Source organism: Monodon monoceros, unplaced genomic scaffold (assembly GCF_005190385.1).
Source record: "Monodon monoceros isolate NGI ecotype Baffin Bay Population unplaced genomic scaffold, NGI_Narwhal_1 Super_Scaffold_22, whole genome shotgun sequence".
NCBI lineage: Eukaryota > Metazoa > Chordata > Mammalia > Artiodactyla > Monodontidae > Monodon > Monodon monoceros.
Window position 1 is genome coordinate 111,819,833 of NW_021703779.1, and position 24,262 is coordinate 111,844,094.

The following is a 24,262-nucleotide window of genomic DNA, read 5'->3' on the forward strand; positions in this document are numbered from 1 at the left end:
CACAGTTCTGGTAAGTTTTGAGACTTGGGTGAATGGATGGCGCTCAACATTCAACAGCCAAGGAGCCACTTTTCATTGGAATCCTGACTAAAAAAAGTGTGTAACAAATTGATTCAAAAGTAATAGTTAACACATTCATCAGGGACTCTAAATACTCCATTGTGAGAACTTCTACTTAAGGTTCAATGACGTACTAGAATTAAAAAAATGATTTTTCTACTGTGAGACCTGGATTAGGTACTGGTCGAAATTAATTAATTAATTTCCTGAGACCCGACCCACTGCCCGCTGCAGCCTCCCCATGTCCTGGCCAACAGCCAAAAGATGACTGGCCCGACCTGAGGAACAGCGCAGTTCTCATCCCCTGAACTGTTCTGTCCGGAAGTGGAAAGCAAGGTTAATGAATTTTAATAACAAGCTTCGCCTCTTTGCCTCGTAAAACCTATCAAGCTTAACTGGACTCCTTGCTTCCAGTTTCTGATCTCCAAGCCACCCTTCATGCTCCTCATGGAGTTAACATCATAAAACACTGATCTGACCGTGTCAGGCTGGCTCCAATCCCTGCACTGGCTCTCCACTGCTAAAAAAGTTCAGGTTCTCTATACTATTCATGGCCCTCCCAAATTTTGTACCACCACCTTTTCAGTCTCATCTTTCACTGCCTACATCCTCTTCCACTCTGGCTACTGATGTACTTTCATGTCTTTGTGCCACTGTGCATACCACATTCCTCTTGCCAGGAAGATCCTTCCCGCTAACCTCTATCTGTCAAAATTCTCCTCATCTTTCAAAGCCTTAAAGGCTTAAAGGCTACCTATTTTTGAAGTCTTGTCTAATTCCCTTGGTAGAAATTAATCCTTCCCTTCTCTGGGTGAGCAGAGCACTTGGTTTATACTTCTCTTGTGACACTTACACTACGCCTTGGATTATAGTTACGTAGGTATGTTTTCATCACCCTCCTTGAAAGCAAGAATTGTGCTTAAGTTATCCCTGTATCCTCGTCCCCAGCCCCTACCCCCAGTACACAGAGCTGCTCGATACTGTGCAAATGAATTCAAACGATAATGATATATGTATATGTGATAAGTCTGTATAAGGAGGAGGGGTTCTCTATGTCTTTATCAATAGAGCCCACCAAACTCAGCACTACACATAAGGTAAGCATTCAGTAAATAAGTGCTAAATGAACAGTGAGGAAATATATATGTATATAAAATATACATATTATATAGATTATATATATATATATAAATTTTATTTTACTTTATTTTTTTCCTGATGAGTTTCATTTTGAAAAGAGGTCACAGAAGTAGTCATGGTTTAACTGATTTCCAAGAACAAAGGCTATTCAACCAAGTAGAAGCTCAGAGCCAAGCTCCATCTCAGCATCTTATCATGAAACCTGTAGCTTTAACGATAATTTGTACTGTGGGTTATCAGATTGCAATTATTGATCAAGCAGTTTGCCACACAATAGCTCAGGGAATGGTATTCTGTAAAAAAGACACCAGCAATAAGAAAACTGCTCCCCACAGGGATACCCTTATCCTACGCTTGGGTCTGGCAGACAAAGGCAGCAGCACCACTGGACTCTGGTCTGGAGATCCTTTGGCTCTCAACTGCCTTCAAGCATCCATATGCAGCTATAACGAACTGCCTCTAGCCTGGCTTAATCTTTTGTATTAGCTCATTAATGAGTCTGGATTCCTTCCCCATTTTCCATGGTATCCCAGGCAGGGACAAAGGCTCAGGCAGCAGGGGACAGCTTTCCTTTTGCCTGACAACAAGTGGTGGCCGGTCCCAGCCTGTAGCTAACAAATTCCATAGTTCTTTGATGGTAGGGCCCGTGGAAGGGGTCTTGTCTGCCTTAGGCTCTGCAATGCAAAATTGAGCTTTGGGAATTTGGGCCTAGGCAGTGTTCCTGGCATTTGTGACATCACCCCGACAGCTGAAAGTGATGGTGTCTCAAGAAAGCTAGTAGCCCCAAGCCCTGTGAATTCTTTCTGCTCTGTCGGCATGTGAAATACACACACTCACGAACATATTATAATGCCGCTCAAAATCATTCTAAATACCTCCTGCGAGACATCTGCCAATAAGGATATCAGGTCAGCCGGGTTTTAAATATAGGAACCTCTCACCATCTTCAACCAGAGAGCAAGATGCAAAAGGAATGCAGATGAACTTGCACTGAACTTTATAGCTCTGAAGTCTCTTCACTTGATACCATCCTTCCATGAAAGGTCCTGGTGGGGCTGAAGATTAAAATGGGACTTCAGGATCATGATCTGTAAGATCTCTAAGCTGTACTCTAAGGATAGCCTGCCTATTTATAGATGCTCCACTTCAGGGCAGAGTTCAATCTTGGGAAAAGCTGAGGAACTTAAACACACACTCCTTCATATATATATGTATATATATGTACATATGAACATATATAGGTATGTATATATGTATATATACTTTTAAAAATTTATCATCTTCATTTTCCATTCAGTTACTTTGAGCCAAACCAAACTTTAAATAGTTTAAAAATCTGTCGAAGATTGGCTAGATATATTTTTCCAAGAACCTTTACGGTTTAGATAATTATGTGCAAAATTCTAAAATCATTTAAACAATAACCCAAACTAGAAAAGTTGTAGTCTCTACATTCCAGAAAGTGATAAGTTGAGGCAAAGTGAATCAAGCCACTTAAAAGGTTACTTCTGACTTTCCTTTATGTTAACTCTTCATACTATCATAATATAAAGAAGAAGAATAGCTTTAATTTATCGTGTTACTACATGCATCATCTCTAACACGTCTACTAACCCTTCAGGATAGATTGTAGTATACCCATTTCACAGATTAGGAGACTTGAGTACAGGGAGGTTAGATAATTCGGCCATTAGCTAGGCAACTACAAAGTGACATATCTGGGCCTTAAACATAGATCTATGTTTGGTTCTAAAGCCTTTGTACTTTCCCCCAAACTAGATTACACAGTGTTATGGCTCTCAAATTTCTCATTATGACTCTAAATCACATACCAATAAGACTTTACAACCGAAACAGGTAGTACTAGTTTATTAAAAACTCATGTGGAATAGTGAACTTTACAATCCCAAATATTTCTCTAGCTACTTACTTGCATGCCCCTCCCTCCATTCCCCCCACCAATAACGGCCCCACCATCAAAAGAGTGGCTAAGTCATGTTTGTGAATCTACGTGTAATACTTCCCATTTCTCCCTGTAACATTTCACTTTGCTACTTTTCTCTGCCATTCCATCCTACTGAGACATTTTTAGATCCTGATTGTGTTATCCACGTATTAGCTAACCCCATCTAGCTTCATGCCATCACTAAATACTAGAAGTATGCCTTCTCTGTCTGCAGTGAAGTCACTGGTAAAAACTTTAGGCAGTAAAGGTCAAAGCAAACAACTAAAAGCCTCTCTCCAGGCTGACACTGATACGTTAAGAAAACACTCTTTAGGAATGATGGTTAATCAGCTACACATTTACCCAACTACATGATTACTTAGCCAACATTTTGTGTCACTTGTTTAAAAACGATCATAGGAATTTCTATCAAACACTTTGCCGAAATCTCGATATACCACGTCTGCAGCACATGCACACACACATAAGCGGAAGTGGCCTGATTTGTTCGGAGTGAGCCCACGGTGGCTTCGGAACGCTCATGCTCTCCAAGACTCTAGTCTAGAATTCTGGGAACATGTGATACCAGGCTCCCTGACTTGTGGTTTCCACAGTCCAATTTCCACTTCGTATTAAAGGTGAGGGTAAAAATCTGTGCCTGTCTCCAGTCTTTTGGCTCTTCTTCTACTTGTTATGATGACTCAAAATTTGCTAATAGTGATACCATGATAATAACCAGAAGGCTCTTCAGTGCCCTGGGATATAACTGATCTGAACTTGGGCCTCATTATCTATGACATACCACAGTGGTAATTCTCTTAGCTTTTTCGGTTTTGTCAACTGCTTACCCATGGTACAGAACAGATATTACCTTGAAAACTGTTGAACTAGCAAAATATGGACTGTGAAGAAAATAATATCTAGATCAACTAATTACACAAGTAAGATCATACTTTAACTATGTTAGGAAAGTATCCAATAAGATGAAGTACATATGAATAATAATGCAATTTTCACCTTGGACATTAATTACAACTCTGCTGGAAATATTCCACTTAGTAGCTGCTATGCAAAATCACTGTGGTTGCTATCTAAAGAAAGCATATAGTTAGGGATACAGAATCGACCCCATTATTATTATTTCACATTCACTAAGTACTAACACTGAGTCTACATGGAATATGGAAACACCCCTGGTCGTACGGCAAATAAGTTTACAGTTGAAGGTTAGGTCTCAAATAGCCATGGGCATAAAGGAGTAAGGCCAAACCTTTGGTTGAGCCAGTCAACATGGGGCTGCCATCCAGGGGCAAAAGTATCTGCTCTCTGTAGAGAAGCTAGCTCTATTCCCATTGAACTTTGGCAAAATCCTAATGACATGGGCAAGGAAAACTCAGCTGTGTTGGTCTTCAGCTTCAAAGAAGATGCTTTTGGCTCACTAGTACAAGAGTAATGGTGGGCTTCCCTGGTGGCGCAGTGGTTGAGAGTCCGCCTGCCGATGCAGGGGACACGGGCTCGTGCCCCGGTCCGGGAAGATCCCACATGCTGCGGAGCGGCTGGGCCCGTGAGCCATGGCCACTGAGCCTGCGCGTCCGGAGCCTGTGCTCCGCAACGGGAGAGGCCACAACAGTGAGAGGCCCGTGTACAGAAAAAAAAAAAAAAAAAGAATAATGGGCCTTCCGATAGGAACATCACTTCCAATAGGAATAATGTCACCACCAAGCCGTTCACACTTTCCATGTTGTCTCCATTTGAACTAACAATTCATCCGGAGGCGCCTAATGGGGGCTGGAAGGCATTCTGTGACTGCCTTGTGCATTGCACGTACTTAGTACTTCACTGAGTGAGTGCTCAAACGAAGAGATGGCTCATATGGGACTAAACCTTTAACATTAGCTTCGAGGGCTCCCTGACACGTTTTATCGTTTTAGCAGTTGAAACCCTTTGTTTAAGTGAAATCTTACTTAGAAGACCCATATGTAAAGCAGATTTTAGACATGCTCTGGTTAAAACAGGAATGGGGGACTCAGAATAACCCCCGCAGCATCTCTCCCACGTCTCTACTCCCCGTGGAATATGATCTGAATACACTGCCTAAACAACTGAGTTAACTGGCACAGAAACCCACTGACTAATACGGTGCTAATTTTGCCATCTGGAAGGAGGGAGAAGGCACTGGATAAATTATTACAGGGTGCCCAGGAAGGTGGAGGAGTTGAGATTCAGAGCATGAGAGTGAAAGGATGACTAATCCTGAATGTGGACAGGAGCCCAAGTCAGACTCTATGAGTGGGTATAAGACCAGGAGCAACAGCTCCTGCTGAATCTGCTTGGTTTTGGTCCAGTGATCCCAGCAGAGAGCCCACCCCCACTCCCAACCCACATGCAACAACTGCTCACTGGGCTGAATGAGGCAGGAGGCGCTGATGTGTACTTGTTACGACCAAACACTAGTTAATAGATATGATAAGAGATAAAAACTTGGCAAATTCATGCCTCGTGCTATATCACTTTCTGTTCCAAAGATGAACGGCTTAAGTAGGGGCTTCTGCTATGATTGGGAGTACTGTATTAGAAAACGTGCTTGCCTGTCTGCAAGCATGTTTTGCATTATACGAGAGCCTTTGGAAGCAGAGCAAAGTCACTATACAATATTGATCTGTTCATTTTCCAGTCCTAGCTTTGTCATTTACTAGCAGCATGACTTTGGACAAGTCATTCCACTCTCTTGGCTTTCATTTCCTCATCTACAAAATCAGAGGGTTGGACCCTATGACCTAAAGGCCCCTGCAAACTATAATCCTGCACTTTAGCACAGAAACTGGTTAATACTGAATATGAAAAGTACCTTAAATTAAATCAAAGTTTAGAAATAAATTGAGGGCAGCACAGGTTGCATTCTTTGAATGAACTGATCAATAAAATACTGTATATGAGGGTCTATTCTGTATATGCCACTATGTTGGGTGCCACAGAAGACAAAGAGTTGTATGCATGATCCCAGACTTAAGGAGCTGACAGTCCAGAGGCAGGATATATATATATATATATATATATATATATTCATAAATATATCTGGGTAAAAGTTGTCTCTGAGTTTCCAAATAGTATTTGAACATACATATACCAATATACTGCTTATAATCCAGGTTTATGGGGGTAGAGAGCAATCATTTGTAACTGCTTATGTTTGCTGTGTTGCATTTGGTCAGTAGGTAGACGTAAATAGAATATGAGACCCTATGGATTTCATAGATATTTTGGAAATACATTTCTAACTTTGTAAACCTAGTAGTCTTCATGATTTGATAGAATTTCCTTTTCATATGTAAAACCTGTCTTCCCATAGCTAACACTTCTAATACTTCCTACTAAAAAAAAAAAGTTTACGGGACTTCCCTGGTGGCACAGTGGTTAAGAATCCGCCCACCAATGCAGGGGACACGGGTTCGAGCCCTGTTCCAGGAAGATCCCACATGCCGCAGAGCAACTAAGCACGTGCGCCACAACTACTGAGCCTGCGCTCTAGAGCCCGTGAGCCACAACTACTGAGCCCGCATGCCACAACTACTGAAGCCCGCACACCTAGAGCCCGTGCTCCGCAACAAGAGAAGCTGCTGCAATGAGAAGCCCGCACAGCGCAACGAAGAGTAGCCCCCACTCGACGCAGCTAAAGAAAGACGGCGCAGCAATGAAGACCCAATAAATAAATTAATTAATTAAAAAAAAGTTTATGAAAGAGTACAATACTGCAATGAAAAAGGATCATGTATTTTCCTTCATTGCTAAGTCAAGATCACCACAACACTGCTATCAACAACGTTTTGGCCTGCCACTCTTGACTCATCTTCCATTTTTGAATAATTTAATTTAATGTGCAAGGACTAAAATACGTGACCCAATTTAAGTACCTTTAATCCTGTATATTCTAAATAAAGCAAATAGTTCATTTTCAAGAAATTTAATATGAAATACTTGGGAATTCATCTTGGTGCACTATTAAACTGTACATAGTAATTAAGATATTAAAAACACATGCTCCCCAAAGCCACCAGACACTGTAATTATTTTTCAGTCTATTAAGCAAAATGACAGAAGATTTTTTTTAATGATAAATGTGCTTTGGAACGCATCAGCTAATTCCCTTTTGCTTCATGAAATCATGTTTAGCTCCACAGAGTCTAGGTCTGGTATTTAAAGACCAATTCACATTGTCCTTTTGTAACTCAGAAGTCATTCATTGGCTCTTGTTAACATGCCATTGTATGGAATATTACTCAGCCATGAAGAGAAATGAAATTGAGTTATTTGTAGTGAGGCAGATGGACCTAGAGACTGTCATACAGAGTGAAGTAAGTCAGAAAGAGAAAAACAAATACCGTATGCTAACATATATATATGGAATCTAAAAAAAAAATGGTTCTGAAGAACCTAGGGGTAAGATGGGAATAAAGACGCAGACATAGAGAATGGACTTGAGGACACGGGGAGGGGGAAGGGTAAACTGGGACGAAGTGAGAGAGTGGCATGGACTTATATATACTACCAAACGTAAAATAGACAGCTAGTGGGAAGCAGCCGCATAGCACAGGGAGATCAGCTCGGTGCTTTGTGATCACCTAGAGGGGTGGGATAGGGAGGGTGGGAGGGAGGGAGACGCAAGCGGGAAGAGATATGGGGATATATATATATATGTATAACTGATTCACTTTGTTACAATGCAGAAACTAACACACGATTGCAAAGCAATTATACTCCAGTAAAGATGTTAAAGAAAAAAACCAAACATGCCATTGTAGATACTCTGTCTTTCACACACACACACACACACACACACACATATTGTGGCTCCATATGGAAATGGCATTTACTAGAGTTCTGCCACACTATTTGTATGTGAAGAAGTGTGACAGACACTGGCACATATTTTCATTTGGAAAGGCCTTTTTTAAAATTTGACTCTCAAAAGGTTTCTCCTTTTGTTTAGAAATGTTAGATCAGTGTTAGCTTTTCTAGCAACCACTGGAGTAGGCTAGCATTTTATGACCCTCACTGGTTTTACTGTGAGAAGACTATGGAAAAAGTTACTCAAAGCATTTTCGATCATGCCTGAGATTCATTTAGAGATTTAAAAAAATTACATACTAAGGTATGTCCTGGGTACTTTTCTGACATGTAACAACTTTATTAATTAACTGATCAAAAGTATAACTTTTGGGACTTCCCTGGTGGCGCAGTGGTTAAGACTCCGCCTGCCAATGCAGGGGACACGGCTTCAAGCCCTGGTCTGGGAAGATCCCACATGCTGCAGAGCAACTAAGCCCATGCGCCACAACTACTGAGCCTACACACCTAGAGCCCGTGCTCCACAACAAGAGAAGCCACCGCAATGAGAAGCCCAAGCACCGCAATGAAAATAGTCCGTGCTCGCCGCAACTAGAGAAAGCCCGCGTGCAGCAATGAAGACCCAACGCAGCCATAAATAAATAAATAAATAAATAAAGTTATAAAACAAAATGTGTAACTTTCTGTTTCAAAAGTCAGTGTCTTTTCATGACACCAGAGTAATCTGTCAGGCATCTTAAAACATACTTTTCAGGTATTGGTGAAGGGGGATGGAAGTGGAGACATTCCACTGTCTGCTGTACATTTAACATTTTCTTCGACCATTTAAAATCATTTTATGAATTCGAGATAGCTAATCAAAAGTCTGTCTGCTGTCTATAACTCAAAGTGCCTCAGTTTCCACACCATATTCTGTGGCGGTCAGTTTTCTAAGACTCTTCCCAACTGAGACTTGGTAAACAACGTGCTTACTCTTTCTTTGCTGCTGATTTTAGAGCTTCAGACCATAGACATTACTATATTAGGGACTTGGAAATCATTAGACAAATTAAGGACTTTCTGCTCTTTGTACTTCTACGCATCTTTTATATATGGATCATACTAACCATAGCAAGGTGTGCCATGGCTTTAAAGATGTCGAAGGGAAGAGCACAGAGAGTGAAAGCCAGTATCCTGGATTCTAGGTCTAGTTCTACCACTTACTATATGAAGATCACTTAGACTTCCAGTGCCCACAGTTTCTTCATCTGGTAAATCTAGGTAATAATGTCTGCTTCTGAGAGTCACTGTGGAGATCAATTTACGTAATGTACATGAAAGAGCTTTACAAACAGAACTGTGCTATGCAAATTTATGGCAGAATTATTCTCATTCATATGGAGTCACACGGCTAACAAGATGTGAAGGCAGGTCACCTATCTGATTCTGGAGGAAGGTGAGGAATGCAAAAGTGTTTGTACAGTTTAATGTTTTCATAGCCTAATGAGAACAAGGCAGTAGAACAGAAGAATTGCATGGGGGGGGAAGGGCAAGTTTAAGTTCCATCTGCCCAGGCTGGAAGACTGGTGGGAAGGGAAGAATCTCTGAAAAGATGAGAGGTTACGAAGTAGAAAGGGGTGACCTGGGAACAGGGTGTTTTAAAAAGAGTGGCAGGGCAGAGAATAAAGTCACAAGACTTGTTCACAAGAGGGTGCTGGGTTAAAGCCTGACCTTGAGCCACAAATCACGGAATCACACGGCTGGAAGGAATCTTAAGAGGCTACCTCGTCCACACCCCCACCATTCAGTTGGGTATTTCAACCATCCCAAACAGATGAGACTTTATCCAACTTTGAATGAAAAGCTCTGACACTAAATGAACAGGTATTGACTGCTGTGGCTTCAACTGTTTACAACAGGCAGGGAAACAATTTCTGGAATTTCATTTGAACCTGAACTGAAACGGGAAAAACAATAAACAAGCTAGATTTTCCTTGGGAACAATAACTTCTGTAGCAGTTTAGGTACTGCTAAATTAACACTAACCACATAGCTACTCTTAGAGAGAAAATGTTACCAACAGAACTGGGTTAGAGGACAAACGGCCCACAGTGTCATGTGGGAAAGAATGTATTGTGATCATTCCTGGTATTTGTGGGTCCTTCTCTCCTTGCAGGAGCCCTGGAGCAGGATACTAAGAAAAACAAAATTTGGTTTTTTTAAAGCAATATGGCCCAGCAAATTCCAGGACTGACACTGAAGACTTAAAAGAGTTCAATTCCTCTCCTAACACTAGACAATAAATCCTCACACAAATTAGAAACTGAAAAGGAAATAAAAAGGGTCCTCATTTCCAATCGTGGGAATGTTACACAAGAACTCTGGCTTGGAAGGAGGAAAGGAGGACATTCCACACCTGCAGGCCTTCCCAGGAAAGGGGCCCAGGCCTGACCCTGAACCCATCCCCTCAAGGTTACACCGTGAGACTGTCAATATGGAAATAATGTTACATTATTCCCTTAGTGAATATATTATTTCCAGTGCTATCAACAGTAACCATAACCTGAAAGGAGGCAGCTGAGAATTTCCATGGAAGAAAGTGAAGAGTTATTTTGGGATGTGCTCATAAACGGCCTAGCTACAGTCCATCTGGATGGACACACATGGGCATAGACAGAAGTATCTCCGCATTTATAGTTGTGTACGTTGGAGCATCCTACTGTAGTTTAATAGATGCAGCACCAAGTGAGTGGCTTAGGAAAATAACATTACACTCCTGGATTCAGCACTCACTTACATGTGAACCGGGGCAAGTTAACTTGATTTTACCTCCTCATCACTAAAACTTTAGGTCAATTTAGCCAGGCATTCAGTGAATCCAGATGTTTGGCAGTGTACAGGAAACAACATCTGGATGATTAATTGAATTTTCAACTGAACTTATCGGATGTTTTGGCAGCATGTCTGCACAGCCTTTAATGGCTTTCTGCCTCAGTTTCCCTAGCTATAAAAAAGGGACAGGGCTTCCCTGGTGGCGCAGTGGTTGAGAGTCCGCCTGCCGATGCAGGGGACAAGGGTTCGTGCCCCGATCCGGGAAGATCCCACATGCCGCGGAGCGGCTGGGCCTGTGAGCCATGGCCGCTGGGCCTGCGCGTCCGGAACCTGTGCTCCGCAACGGGAGAGGCCACAGCAGTGAGAGGCCCGCGTACCGCAAAAAAAAAAAAGGGACAAACATTATCACTTACCTCACAGGAGGTAGAGAGGATGAAGTAATATCCAAGGATAACAATGAGTTCCTGAAAAGCACGGTTCTTTGACAGTACTATACCTTATACAATTCCAGGCTGGATATTTTTTCCAACATGAGCAGTTAGACTTTTAGGACATGAAAGCACTTTGAAATATGGTTCAATGCTATACAAATACAACACATTATCATCAGCATCCTAACCTTCTTTATGACTTCTCTAAAGTACCTCACTTTCAGATTGAGTCATGGCCAAAATATGAACTCTACTGAGGGTCTGAAAGAAGACATGTTTTGGCCATGTAAAGCAACACAGATGAGAAAAAAAAAAATCAGCGTGGGTGTTTGGAGCCCAACCAATTTAACGGCTCAATTGAAACAGGTAAAACTGGTCTATCAATGAGAATTAATTGGTTGCTCAATGGTATTTGTAAGGGAACCAAAAATGTTCACACATACATCCATGGCAAACGTAATTATAATGGTGACCTTTCCGACACTGACAATATACACTTCCCTACATATGAAGTGGCTTCAGCTTTTGTGGCTGGAAGTTAGTGTAAATAGAAAGAAGGAAACAATATGGGAGAGAAAAGAGATGCATCAAAGGGATCTTTTTGATCCACCCAAAATTTGGGTGGCAGAATTAGACTGGCAAAAAGTATTGGAATACTGCTCCCTTTCAAACTCACTCAAGTCCTGCCTATAGAGAAAATCCTGAATGGACTGATCATCTTAACTGTGTCACGCACATGCAATTATATATTTGTGTATATATGTAAAAGTGTATAATTATATATAAACTTTATATAATGGGATAATATAAATAGATATAGATACATAGATATAATTTCTCATCCTCATAATGACCTTGTAAGGGACGGTTTTGACAACTCTAAGTACTATAGATGAGAAAACTAAAGCTCAGAGAGGTTGAATGATTTGCCCAAGGTTATATATCTAGTAAGATACACAGGTGAATTCAGATCCATCTGGATCCAAAGACCATCTTCTTTTCATGATATTACATGGTCTCCCACAGCATTAGTATCAAACATCCAAAGTCTTTACTAAAGGGGCTTGCTATAAATATTTTTAGAGACTATTGGATCACATGGTCTGATGCAGCTTTCCCTTTTTTCACGGTGGGCATCCAGTCACAGGTCTTTCTCTGATATTTCTTATGAAATCCTTCTTACACTAGCCTAGTCCACCTTAGGCCTAAGCAAACCACCCAAAACTGACGAGCAGCGTCACTGTCTGGCTCTTCATTATAGGCTGCCTTTTATTTGTATTTAAGCACTTTCCATGCTTGTGCGTCTCCTCCAAGGAAGCTGTGAAAACAGGTTAGACTTCTTTTGAATCCTCAAACTCCCTGGTACCTGGCTGAGCACACAGTAGGTGTTCCTTAACGTCTGTTGACCAAAGAGATCTGTTGACAATATTCTTCATTTAGAATTAGGGGCACAGTAATGGGCCCTGAGATTTTAGCCTCACCAGTGCTTGGGTCTAGCCAGTGGAGTGGAGCCACACAGACACATCTGGTTTGAGATAATTTGGAGATAATTCAGAGGAGCAATACTGCCGTTGTCCCCAGGTAAAGCACACCAGTTCAGCAGTGAGCGGTTTACACTGTGCTCTGAACTCTTCAGAGGTGTGTTTTGAAATAATCATACTATATCTACCCAGGCTCTATAGAACTTAGTGAGGTTGTGAGTTCACCAAAAGAAGGATCTGTTATGCAAATACTGCCACCATCCTGTGCTCAGCAGCAGTAACAACTGTTTATTACTCCAAAGGGTAGTGAATACTTTTACATGCCATTTGCAGTGAAATACACCACTATTAGAAAGCCCTTCCAAACACTTTCTAAAAACCGCAAAAATTTCACTGCTAAACTTCATATTAAAAAATGAAATCATGCCAGCGTTGTCACACAGAAACCTCTGTCCTTGCACGAGGATTTTAGTTTCATTAAGTTCTTCCTAGGCTACAAATAGAAGTCAGTGGTGCCAGCGCCTTCCCACCCATGGACCACGGGGTAGGAACACTGTCACTCTGGTATCTGGTGGCATTTTTGATGGCATTTAAAAAATTGTGGCCACAAAGCAATCACAAGCAGATGGTACAACTAACTTCTATTTGTGTCTTAGTTACTAAACTCCTTCTAAGAGGAAAAACTGTGTACAGGTTAAGGGAATCTGTGGGTGTCTCGGTGCATGGCAGTGAGTCAGAAGTTGGCAAGGGTGCAGTGAAGCTGGTCCTCTCGTATCTCGCTGGTGGCAGTGAAAGCTGATACATCCCCATTGGAGAGTGGTTTGGAAACATGCATTAAAATGCTCATATCCTTTAACCCAATAACCCCAGTATTTTAAGAAAATGATCTAAGATCAGGAGATAGCGCTATGCAGGAGAGGTAGCTTTATTTATAATGGCAAAAATTTGAAGCAATCTGAATGCATAGCAAAAGCAGATTGATTAATTATAATTAATACTTAAAGGAATCTTTTGCGGCCACAGAAAATGATTAATATGAAGATATATGGCAACATGAAAAAGTGTTTCCAATATAGTGTTAATTTTAAGAACTAGAAATCACTTGTATACTTCCAATTATGTAAAAAGTTTGTGTGATTTTATGAACAAATATTAAAAAAGAACGTGTAAAAATGAAAACAAAATAGACTAGTTGGGTTGTGAGAAGTGCTTTTCCTTCTGTTTTCTCTTATATTACAATGTTTTCTTTATAATTTAAAAGTGGGGTGGAAAACAAGGGTCAGAAGTCCTTTTCTAGCAGAGAGAATCTTTGAAGAAAATGAACAATGGCTGCCTCTCCAAAAGCCCAAGAATACAGTTTGAACACTGGACATCATCCATCCACCACTTTTTTGCCATTTCCATTTTTTGTTGGATACACACATACCTGGTTAATGTGCTTCAGTTTGTCAATAATTTGACTGACCACTGGCTCAGGGCCCTTCATTTTCAGCTCATGGAGGTTGAACTGATTTTTCATTCCATTTCTTGCTGCCTTTTGGCTGTATCTGGGAAACACGAAGGTAAAGAAAAGGTTTGTCACAAGAGAGTTCCAAGCAAAGTGCAAGTTGACTGTATTTGGCACCAATGGTCAAGCTGACCGCAAGCTCTCTTCAGCCTTCCAACCCATGGGATGACTGCATGGTACAAAGGTAGACCGCTCCAGATAGGGTCTATCTGCAGTAGGGAACAGTCAACAGTCAACAAGCATTCATTCAACATCCTTTTCTTCTAGGTGTTGGAGATATACCAATGAACAAGACGGACAAGGTCTCTGTCCTCATTGTGCCCTCAGTCTAGTGTACAGTCCAGAGAGCATGCAGAGTGAGAAGAGCTATGCTAAGGGAGCTGCTGGGTCTTGGCCAGGGAAGCACACAGGAAGGTCCTTAACTCTGAGTACGCTTTCTACTCATTTGAAGAAGAAAGACTCTTGCGTGTTCTTTACCTCTTCCTTCTTCTCCACTTCTTCCTCCCATCATTTCCTGCAGGTCTGGGAGCTGGGTTGCTTTTCAGGACGCTTTCCTAAGCCATTTGCAGCATAAATTATGCCGGCCAGCTTCTGTCTGTGTTCTCCACGGGAAGACAGAACACCAGCTCAAGGGAAGGTTTTAACTTGCTGCCCCCGGATAAGCCATAGGCTTTCGCTTCAGGATTGAAGTTTCAAGGTATCTATGGACATCCTTACCAATGCGAGAATGGGGATATTAACAATCCTGGGCAATTCTGCCTTTCAGTGTGGGGCTTTGGCAACTTTGACTGGGACAGTAATTCACTACTGAGGTGGCTGCTTCGCTGCCCCCATGGTTCCAGACCTCTATGTAGAGTTACTCCTCATCTTGCAAAACAAAGCAAACAAACGCAAAACAGAACAAGAAACAGATTTCATTTCTTCCTTTATCTTCCATCATGTAGAAAGACCAGAACACTGTTACCAAAGTGGGAAGAGGTTTTTGATCCCTTTTTTGCTTTTTGCTCATCCTGATAATGGAATATTTTCTTAAAGAAATGGAAAAATTTGCAGGTTTTTTGCCCCTACTTTATACATTTAAAAAAATTTACAATAACGCAGTAGAATTTAAAAAATTACAATAACGCAGTAAATTCATATTTCTTTTACTAATATTTTTAATTACAAAAATAATAGTGCTCATTATAAACAATTCAAATGTATAGAAATAAGCAAAGCACACAGCAAAAGTTCTTGTATCATCCTATCCTTCCGTGAGAGAACCATGATTAACAGTTTGATATGTATTCTTCTAGGGGTTTTCACATGCATATACTAACATGTAGCTTTAACCAAAACTGGAATCATACTAGTCATATTGATTTGCAACTTATCACTTAATATAAATCTTGAATATATTTCCACGTCAGAACATAAGTAACTGCCTTGTTCTTATTCCCCTGTATGGCTAGATCGTAATTTATTTATCCAATCCCTTATTGATAAACAATTGAGATATTTCTAATATTTCGCTAATATAAACAATGCTGCAAAGAACATCCTTGCATACCAATCTTTGTACATTTACATTAATATCTATAAAGGATAAGTTTCTAGAATTTAATCAGTTTGTATTTCTAATCCCAAATTATGACATGCAATGAATCATTAATACTACTGTATTTTTGCACAGCATTTTACAAAGCAGTTTTGTATCACTCAGCTCATCTGAGCTTCTCAACCACAGTGTGAGGTGACAGGGGAGACCTCATTATCTCTTTATTACTGAAAATTTCACAACTTCAGAAGATACTGATCTGACTGTGTTAGATGCTCCCTTCCATAATACAATGCATCTGCCAATATTAAGGACATGATTTGATGCTACCACGCATGATAGCAGAGGAGGTCAGGAAATCAAGGTCTGACTTTTATAACTGAAAGTCATCTTCTGAGAAGAAAAATATTTTGTAGGAACGTTGAAGAGAACATCTGATTGCATTTCTTCTAAAATGGTAGCCTAACACATTCAGCTTACCTAACTTTAAAAGTTAGTGAATACACAGATCACCAACCATCAAATACCAATTGCCTTTGGGGGCTGTATTAAAGCAACATTCTTTGTTTATATATCTGGTGTGAACCAGCTCCCCACTAGCCTCCTTTTTTTTTGTTCATATATAATGCTGTCTGTTTAAATATAATCTCCCTCTTGATGATACTGCCAACTCCATCTCCTTCTTCTTTACATCTACTGATGCCTGAAGCAGAGACCCAAGTGACAGGGAAAGACGTAAGGCTCATTATAAATCTTCTGAAATGAACTTCAGGAATGTGTCCCTAGAGACATTTCCCTGGGCTTTGCTCCTATCGAAGCCTGCCGGCCGCTTTTATGCCCACTCCTACAAAACAAACCTCTTCCTGAAGTTTATTATCCTCATTGGAATACTGTAAAGACATCTGCCAACTTAGTGATTTTGCCCTGTACTGCCTCTTCCAAATCATTTATAAATATTAAATCAAATTAGTCCCATAGCTGATCCCTTGTGGCCCTACTGTCTATTTTCTGCCATTCAGAAAAATGCCCCTTTAGCTCTATTTTTTTTGTTTCTTACCTCCAAGCCATGCACTTGGTGCTAAGGAGACAGCACTAAACACTGCTCCCCAGTCCCATCGTGACTCAATTTTTTAAAAACAGCTTTGAGTTTAAAAGCTTGCCAAACTTTCTGAAAGTCGAAATAGCATCCACTGTTCTGCTCTATCCATGTGCTATTTAAAACCTAAAAAGACTCTAGTAAATTAAGCATGGTTTCTGGTTACAGAAGTGTTGGGAAGAGCTGGCCTATGGCTTAGCTCTAAAACTTTATTTTATTTACTCCATGAAGCAGTAACCAAAAGTACTGGTTCGACTGATGTCTACAGCTGCTAAAATTTAGTGGCACTATTCAAAAACTCTGATCTTGCCCTATCCCTTTAGGTGTCTCAATATCTCTCCCCCATCCCCAATATCATGTTCTGTTTCTTACGTCTCTACTCTTTCTCCTTAGCCAGACAAGATGTAGAACAGAATCTTAAAAGCCATGAGTGTTAAAATGGCATACTATGCAGACATTAAAAGAACAAGTAGATCTATATGTGTTGATATAGAACCAAATCCAAGATACATTGTAACAAATACAAGTACTGGTTAAGAACGTACACAGTGTGATTCTATTTGCGGTAAAAATGGGTCTGCATACGCATTACTCTCATACACTTTATATGTGTCCAAATATACACAGAAACTTTTTAGATGGATCCATAAAAGAATGGTAAAAGTGGTTACTTCCAGTGAGTAAGATTTTGGAGGAAGTTTGACTTTTTTCTTTTATGTCCTTCTATGTCTTTTACACTTTAAAATCTTAAAATAATTTAATTTTTAATGAGCGAAATTTTATATAGTAGTTATTTTTAAGGCAAAAGAAAACAAAACAAAACCACCATAGCAAGAACAAAAAACATCCAGAGACTGTCATACAGAGTGAAGTAAGTCAGAAGGAGAAAAACAAATATCGCATATTAACGCATATACGTGGAACCTAGAAAAATGGTACAGATGAACCGGTTTGCAGGGCAGAAATAGAGACACAGATGTAGAGAACGAACATATGGACACCAAGGGGGGGAAAGCGGCTGCGGGGGGGGTGGGTGGTGTGATGAATTCGGAGATTGGGATTGACATGTATACACTGATGTGTGTAAAATGGATAACTAATAAGAACCTGCTGTATAAAAAAATAAATAAAATAAAAATTAAAAAAAAAGAACAAAAAACAAACAAAAGGAAAATAAAAAGTGGGCCTAACTCCTACGCATAGCTCAGGGCCTCTGGGAAATCTTTCTTGTTAATAAGAGTTATGTTGGCCCTCACTAGAACCCTGGTTTTAAGGTGATTTCTTATGAGAATACATATTTGGGCCAATATACACAATGTCACCCTGGAATTCCTTCACACCTCAGATGGCTATCATCAGGTCACAAATTCTACTTCGTTAGGTTAAACACGGCTTATATGTTTTCTACTCTTCAATGAGGTAACGCTAGCCTGTCTGTTTCAAAAGGACAGTCAATATATTAGTGAGGATGTGACTAAGAATGTGCATTATTCTGAGTACCCCCTCTCAAAATGGAGGCAAAAAAAGCCATTCAAGTTCTTACCCACCTTCCCGGCAGACGCCTAGTCCTCTTCTGATGGGACTTGAGGGCCTCCTAGAACCACTGTGATTCATTCTGAACTGCTGTCCTTGTACCCAAATGTATTGTGGGTACCATGCTGAGTTGCTCGTGCTCCTTTTACGTACATTCATCTGCCAGCCCCTATAGGCTGTGAACTCTTTGAAGGCAGGGGCTTGGTTAGTTCTCTTTTGTAGCACCTAAAGCACCTCCTGGTGTTGTAATAACACAAGCTGTCAGTACTGAGTGCTTTCTCTGTGCCAAATACTGTTCCAAGCACTGAGGAAAAAACCCCTGCATCACCACACCTAATCCTAACGACCCGACGAGGTAGACAGTATTATCATCAGCCCCTTCTTGCAGATGAGAACGCTGAGGCACAAAGTGAAGCCACTTGCCCAAGGTCACACAGCTAGTCAACAGCAAAGCTGGAGTTTGAACCTTTGAGTCCATGTCCCGCTGCCTCTGTTCTTAACCACTCTGCTGCTATCGCTTCCTTAGAGATAATGCATGCTGACTAAATATTTGACGTTTCCACACCACACTGCCCCATTGTATGAGACAATTAGCCAGCTACTGGTAATGGTCTACAAGCCTTGCAACAGTGCCTGCAACAACTGCTGTCTTTATCTACTCAGCAGATTCCTGGGCTTGCCCTTCAAAAGCCCTTGGGGAGAGCCCTGTGTATGGAGTTTCTTCTCCCAAACAGAAATCCAACAGCATCACTATTCAGTGAAATATTTGTATTCTTGAAAGATAAGGTACTGAAGTTAGAGAAGTAATATACTACCACCACCCGGCACTAGACAAACACCAAAGGTGATGTGAAATCTCTAAGGACAATAGGCAAATGAATGCTGGAGAATGTCTCCCTGCCTTGCAGCAATGCAACACATGTGATGTAACCCCAGGGAATTTTAGGTAACATGCACACTCCGAGCTTCAAGGCCAGAGGGACTCAGTTAGGGGTGTCTCTGTAGAGGTGCATTAATGAATTAATTAATTCAACATTTCACTTCCACTCACTCCCTCTGTGCCACTGGTGTACAATGGTTCATGACAGGCTTTGAATGAGGATGAGTCACTGCAGCCACAAGTCTCCTCATCCAGACTGCCTAGAGTGTCAGGAATGGGGACACTGACGGCCATGCGGGATTTTAAGGATGGGTTATCTGCTTAGTAACGCTCATCTCTAATTAGATTAATTGTCCTCTCTCCAGAACACTGCTTTTTCCTAAAGCTTTGACACGGTTCTGGCAACGAATACTGGCCAGTGGAGGAGGAAAAGTAGAGAGAAGTTCCTACCTCCTAAATGGAAACTTTTCTTAACTGGACATGTTAGGTGTGATGTCAGAAGTGTCACCTTTAAGCACTACTTGTGGTGTCTCCTTCCCCCACCCAGTGTGGTATCTGCTTAGCACGAAAATGACTGCCTTAATTCCAAGCAAACCTGATTTGTGAAGTGAAAGGGGGACATGCCTCTGTTCAGGCAGATTGGTCAGGGATTCGTGGGGCGGGGGGGAGGAAAACCTGTGCAAAAGCTGCAAAGAGAAAAGGAACCTAATTAAAACAGGGCATCTGGGCGTGCTGGTCTTGGGACAGTTGAAGCAAAGAGAGCACTTGTAGAAGAGGAATAGAGTCAAACATGTGTAAAACGGGCAATCTTTTCTTCCTGTCTCTGTACTGGCTGAGGCAGCACGGGTGTAGTGGATTCAAATATAGAACATTCAAAATGGAAGCACACTTAAGAGTGCATCTTGTCCAATCCACTCATCGTGTAGATGAAGAAACTGAGACCCTGAGAGGGACTTTCCCAAGTAGTTAGCATCGTAACTCCCACCTTTAGAAGAAATTCCTTCTTTAAAAGGTTCCTTAAATGCACGTTGCTGATTTTGGAGAGAGAAGTTCCCAGAAAATTCACTTTCCTTCTTCCCCTAGGCATTAGACTAGTGGCAAGTATTTGAAAGCAAGTCTTAGAAAAACCAACTTGCCCCCCTCCCCCCACCAATTATTTAAGTTCACGTTGCTGCCGGGGTTATAGATGACCTACAAATAAGTTACAGCTCTCACATTCTCAGAGCGCCATCTTATGGAGAGACTGCAGTATTGCAAGCAGCCCTTTACCCAAACTCAGTAATTTATCAGACTGTTTCCTTGGAAAGTACTCTGGCTGCAACAATCACTGTGAAAAAATGGTATATTAAAGAGTGTAAGTAGCTTTAAAAACAAACTAGAGGGACTTCCTTGGTGGTGCAGTGGTTGGGAATCCGCCTGCCAATGCAGGGGACACGGTTTCCAGCCCTGGTCTGGGAAGATCCCACATGCCGTGGAACAGCTAAGCCCGTGCGCCACAACTACTGGGCCTGCGCTCTAGAGCCCGCGAGCCACAACTACTGAGCCCACGTGCCACAACTACTGAAGCCCACGTGCCTAGAGCCCGAGCTCCGCAACAAGAGAAGCCACCGCAATGAGAAGTCCGCGCACCGCAACGAAGAGCAGCCCCTGCTCGCCGCAACTAGAGGAAGCCCGTGCGCAGCAACGAAGAAGACCCAACACAGCTGAAAATAAATAGATGAATGAATAAAAAAACTAGAACACAGGGTAGAAAACCCTTATTAATAGGCCTGAGAAAATGTTCTTTTTCTATGCAAGATGCAGTCTAATTTACATAAATGAACAGAAAAATAAAGGTGGAAATAGCTGAGTTTTGTAAATATGCTTAATAAAGAAAGCAACAATTTGCTTCTCATTTATTTATGCACATATTTAAAGAAAAATGTTTTTCATAATTGTTGGTACAGCAGTACCACTTCAGAACAAATTTCAGCCAGGAGAGTGCTAGAAACAGGTATGACCATAGTACTCCAAGAAGTACTTCTATTCTCAAACAATAGCCTTTCAGAAATTATAAATAGATTTCAACAGAAAGGAAGCAAAAGGTAGAGAAGAAATCAGGGAGATGTAAACCCATTTATACCTGATTTAGTGGACATTACCTATATAAGGGAAAAACTGTATTAGAATCTGTTTTCAGCCTATTTTCAAACCTCACTGTGAGGAGAGACTAAAAGATTGGTCTTGGAATATAGTCAAGAAGTCATTTAGACCTAGAGGAGCGAAGAATATTTTCCAGATGGTGAGGAAAGCTTGAGGAGTTGATATCGCCCACCACAGGGAGAAGAGTCTGTGGCTGTGGGGAGACAGAGAGAAAATGCCTGAGATGGGAGCCCCTGAATGTCTGTCTGAAGAGGCAGACTCTGTAGAGGAGCCTGGAGGTAAGGAGAGAGAAAAGTAAATAAGGAAGCAAAAGTGATTCTTGGGAGAACTGCGGGATAGGCAGAGCCTGATGTGTGGGAACGCTGGTGTGAACTGCTTTCTGGGCTTTGAGCCCTGACCACAAGCGGCCAGGATACTAAGCCAGGGCAAGCAGGGCTGGTGAAGGGTTCTCTGAGGGGTGTCCTTGAGGGGAACATACCAAGGAGGAAAGGAATTTGATCCAGTGTAAGGCTTATAAAAACAACAAAAAATATGTAATTCAAAGCTCAATAATTGGGGGTGGAAATGTCAGAGCAAGGTGTGTGATGGGGATTTATTACTAAATCACCCCAAACTCATTTACCGAGTCCTTCTAGCCCAGAGAAGTAGCCCGGAAAACCAGATGTTTTCTTGTCCCACTGGAGTTAAATGAAAAGGAAATGATCTTTACCTGTTTTGTAGTTTTGTTTTTTTTTTTTTTTTTAGGTTAGATTTTAACTCAGAAATATTTGAGTTGGAAAGGACCCCCGAAATCATTTAGTTCAATGCACTCCTGTTAACAGATGGGCAAACTGAGCCCCAGAGAGATCACGCAGTAGCCACGCAAATTATTATTGGCAGCGCTGCTGGTGGAACGTGACTGGAGCTGTAACTTCCCCCAAATAGAAGAGCCAAGAAGAAGGGGTCAAAGAACAGGTCACACACCTCAACACATGACAACATTGTATGAAGGTAACTGATTTTCAAAATAATGATCAATAATTATTTTTAAGACGTAAAATTTAGTCTGGTCTACATAGTTTACTGAGACAGCAAAGACAATACATTTTAGAAAGCCCGAGTCACGTGGTGGTATAAGCACTGGCCTTGGCGTCAAGACATAGGTTCAAAAGCTGGTACTGTGTGACTTCTGACAAGTAACTAAACCCTGCTGAACTTGAGCTTAAATGCCACCTGCATTTGTTTTGAGGATTAGTTGATATAATGAATGTTAGTAAACTGAGATAACATAGGTGAAGTGTTTACAAGAGGGCTCAGCACATCTATGAGAGGGCTGGTATTATTATGTGAAAGCACCCAACACACAATGGGTGTTCAATAAATGTTATTTGGAAGAGGATTTCTTGAGGGAGGATGAGTAAACCTTGCAATGAATAGTTAGGGGAAGCTTTAAATCTGCTCGTCCCCACACTGAGAGGACTTAAGAAAGTGTGAGTAGCCAGCACTGAGCAGAGATGTCCTCACAAAGCTTCCAGGGGATGGGGCACCTGAGGCGGAGAACTTACTGGTTAGGACTTCGAATGGTTCAGAATTAATTTTAGTCCACTGAAGAACAGATCGTTTACCTGTGGCCCAGGGCAGATAGGTAAGTTTCCCAAGTGATCAACTTTGGGTGTCAGAAGCCTTTTCACTGTCTCCTCCCACCACATTTCATATTCCTCCGCTCTGTGACAGAAAAGTCACTTTTTCAAATCATTCTCTTTGGAACACTGCTTTGTTTGTCCTGGGTCCCTGCGGGGTCTCCAACAAACATCTATTCTTTAATGCAGGGATCTTCAAAATGAAGAATAGGACTCTCAGAGTCCACTTCCAATCACACTTCACTGACCCAAGACCAGTTTGAGGGAGAGGCAACGTCTGAGTTAGGGAAGAGTGTGACTTGTGAACCACCTTCTCGCGTTGCGTTTCACAAAGGAAAGCCTCCTAACTGTTGTGTCGGATGTCCTGCTGAACTTTATTTAATGAACCGCCAAAGATTATGAGCAAAGGATAAACTGTTTTCACATGAATGGGTACTGCTGAAATACTTTAAAAGAAAGCTCAACATTCCTGCCACTATTTTGCTGTTAGCTTCTGCTGTCTTAGCCACAGTCATTTACAGGCTCTGAAACCTTCAATGTGCAGGATTAGGCCCCTCCCGAGATCCTGAGCCAATGGTGACAAAGGCAGGAAGGTGATAGCTTAGCTGCCCGGCCTATCAGGCCCCAGTCTCTGGAATTAGTCTTTTGCTCCTCGGAGCCAGTATTTCATGCTTTTGGAGTGAATCTCAGATGTTCAGGCATGACTTCCTTTTGCCCACTATATTTTCCCGGGGCCATACGGCCTGAATTCCACCTTGGTTTCCTCGTTTGTATTCACCCCCAAGTCAGTCCTCTGCTTTCTCCAGTGCCCGGCACACAGTAGGCAGTCAATAAGCATCTGTTGAACTGAACTGAGTCTGAAGACCTCACCCGAAGCTCACCTTCGGTGGTGGAGACTCTGACCTATTCGGCCCAGCTCTTGTCAGTCTGTTCCCCTGGGGTCTTCCCCCCCAGATCTGCAGCCAGTGACTGAGGACCTGTCTTACACTGGACTTTTGTCTGGGTCCTGCCAGGAAAACCTGCCCCTGTGTCCCACCTGCTAGATTGCGCCACTGTGGAAACCAACGGCTAGCTAGGGAACGGCAGAGTTCCTGCCCGGTGCCCCAACAAACATCAGTATTCAGGTGGTGGGTCACTTCCCACTTGTGCCAGCCAGACAGGAGAGTTCCCATAGCCCAAGCACCACTCCTTCAGCCTCTGTCCCATCCCCAGGGACCAATCACTGGGCCCCTGAC

The 24,262-nt window shown here is 41.7% G+C and overlaps 1 protein-coding gene across 1 annotated transcript in view; it reads right to left on the reverse strand.

Annotated features, from left to right (window-relative positions):
- The window catches only part of GPC3 (glypican 3), a 440,822-nt gene that overhangs the window by 112,258 nt on the left and 304,302 nt on the right, over window positions 1-24,262 (reverse strand). Inside the window, exon 6 of the mRNA XM_029240698.1 lies at window positions 14,140-14,260. Coding sequence (XP_029096531.1) covers window positions 14,140-14,260 — 121 coding nt within the window. The remainder of the gene's footprint in view (window positions 1-14,139; window positions 14,261-24,262) is intronic.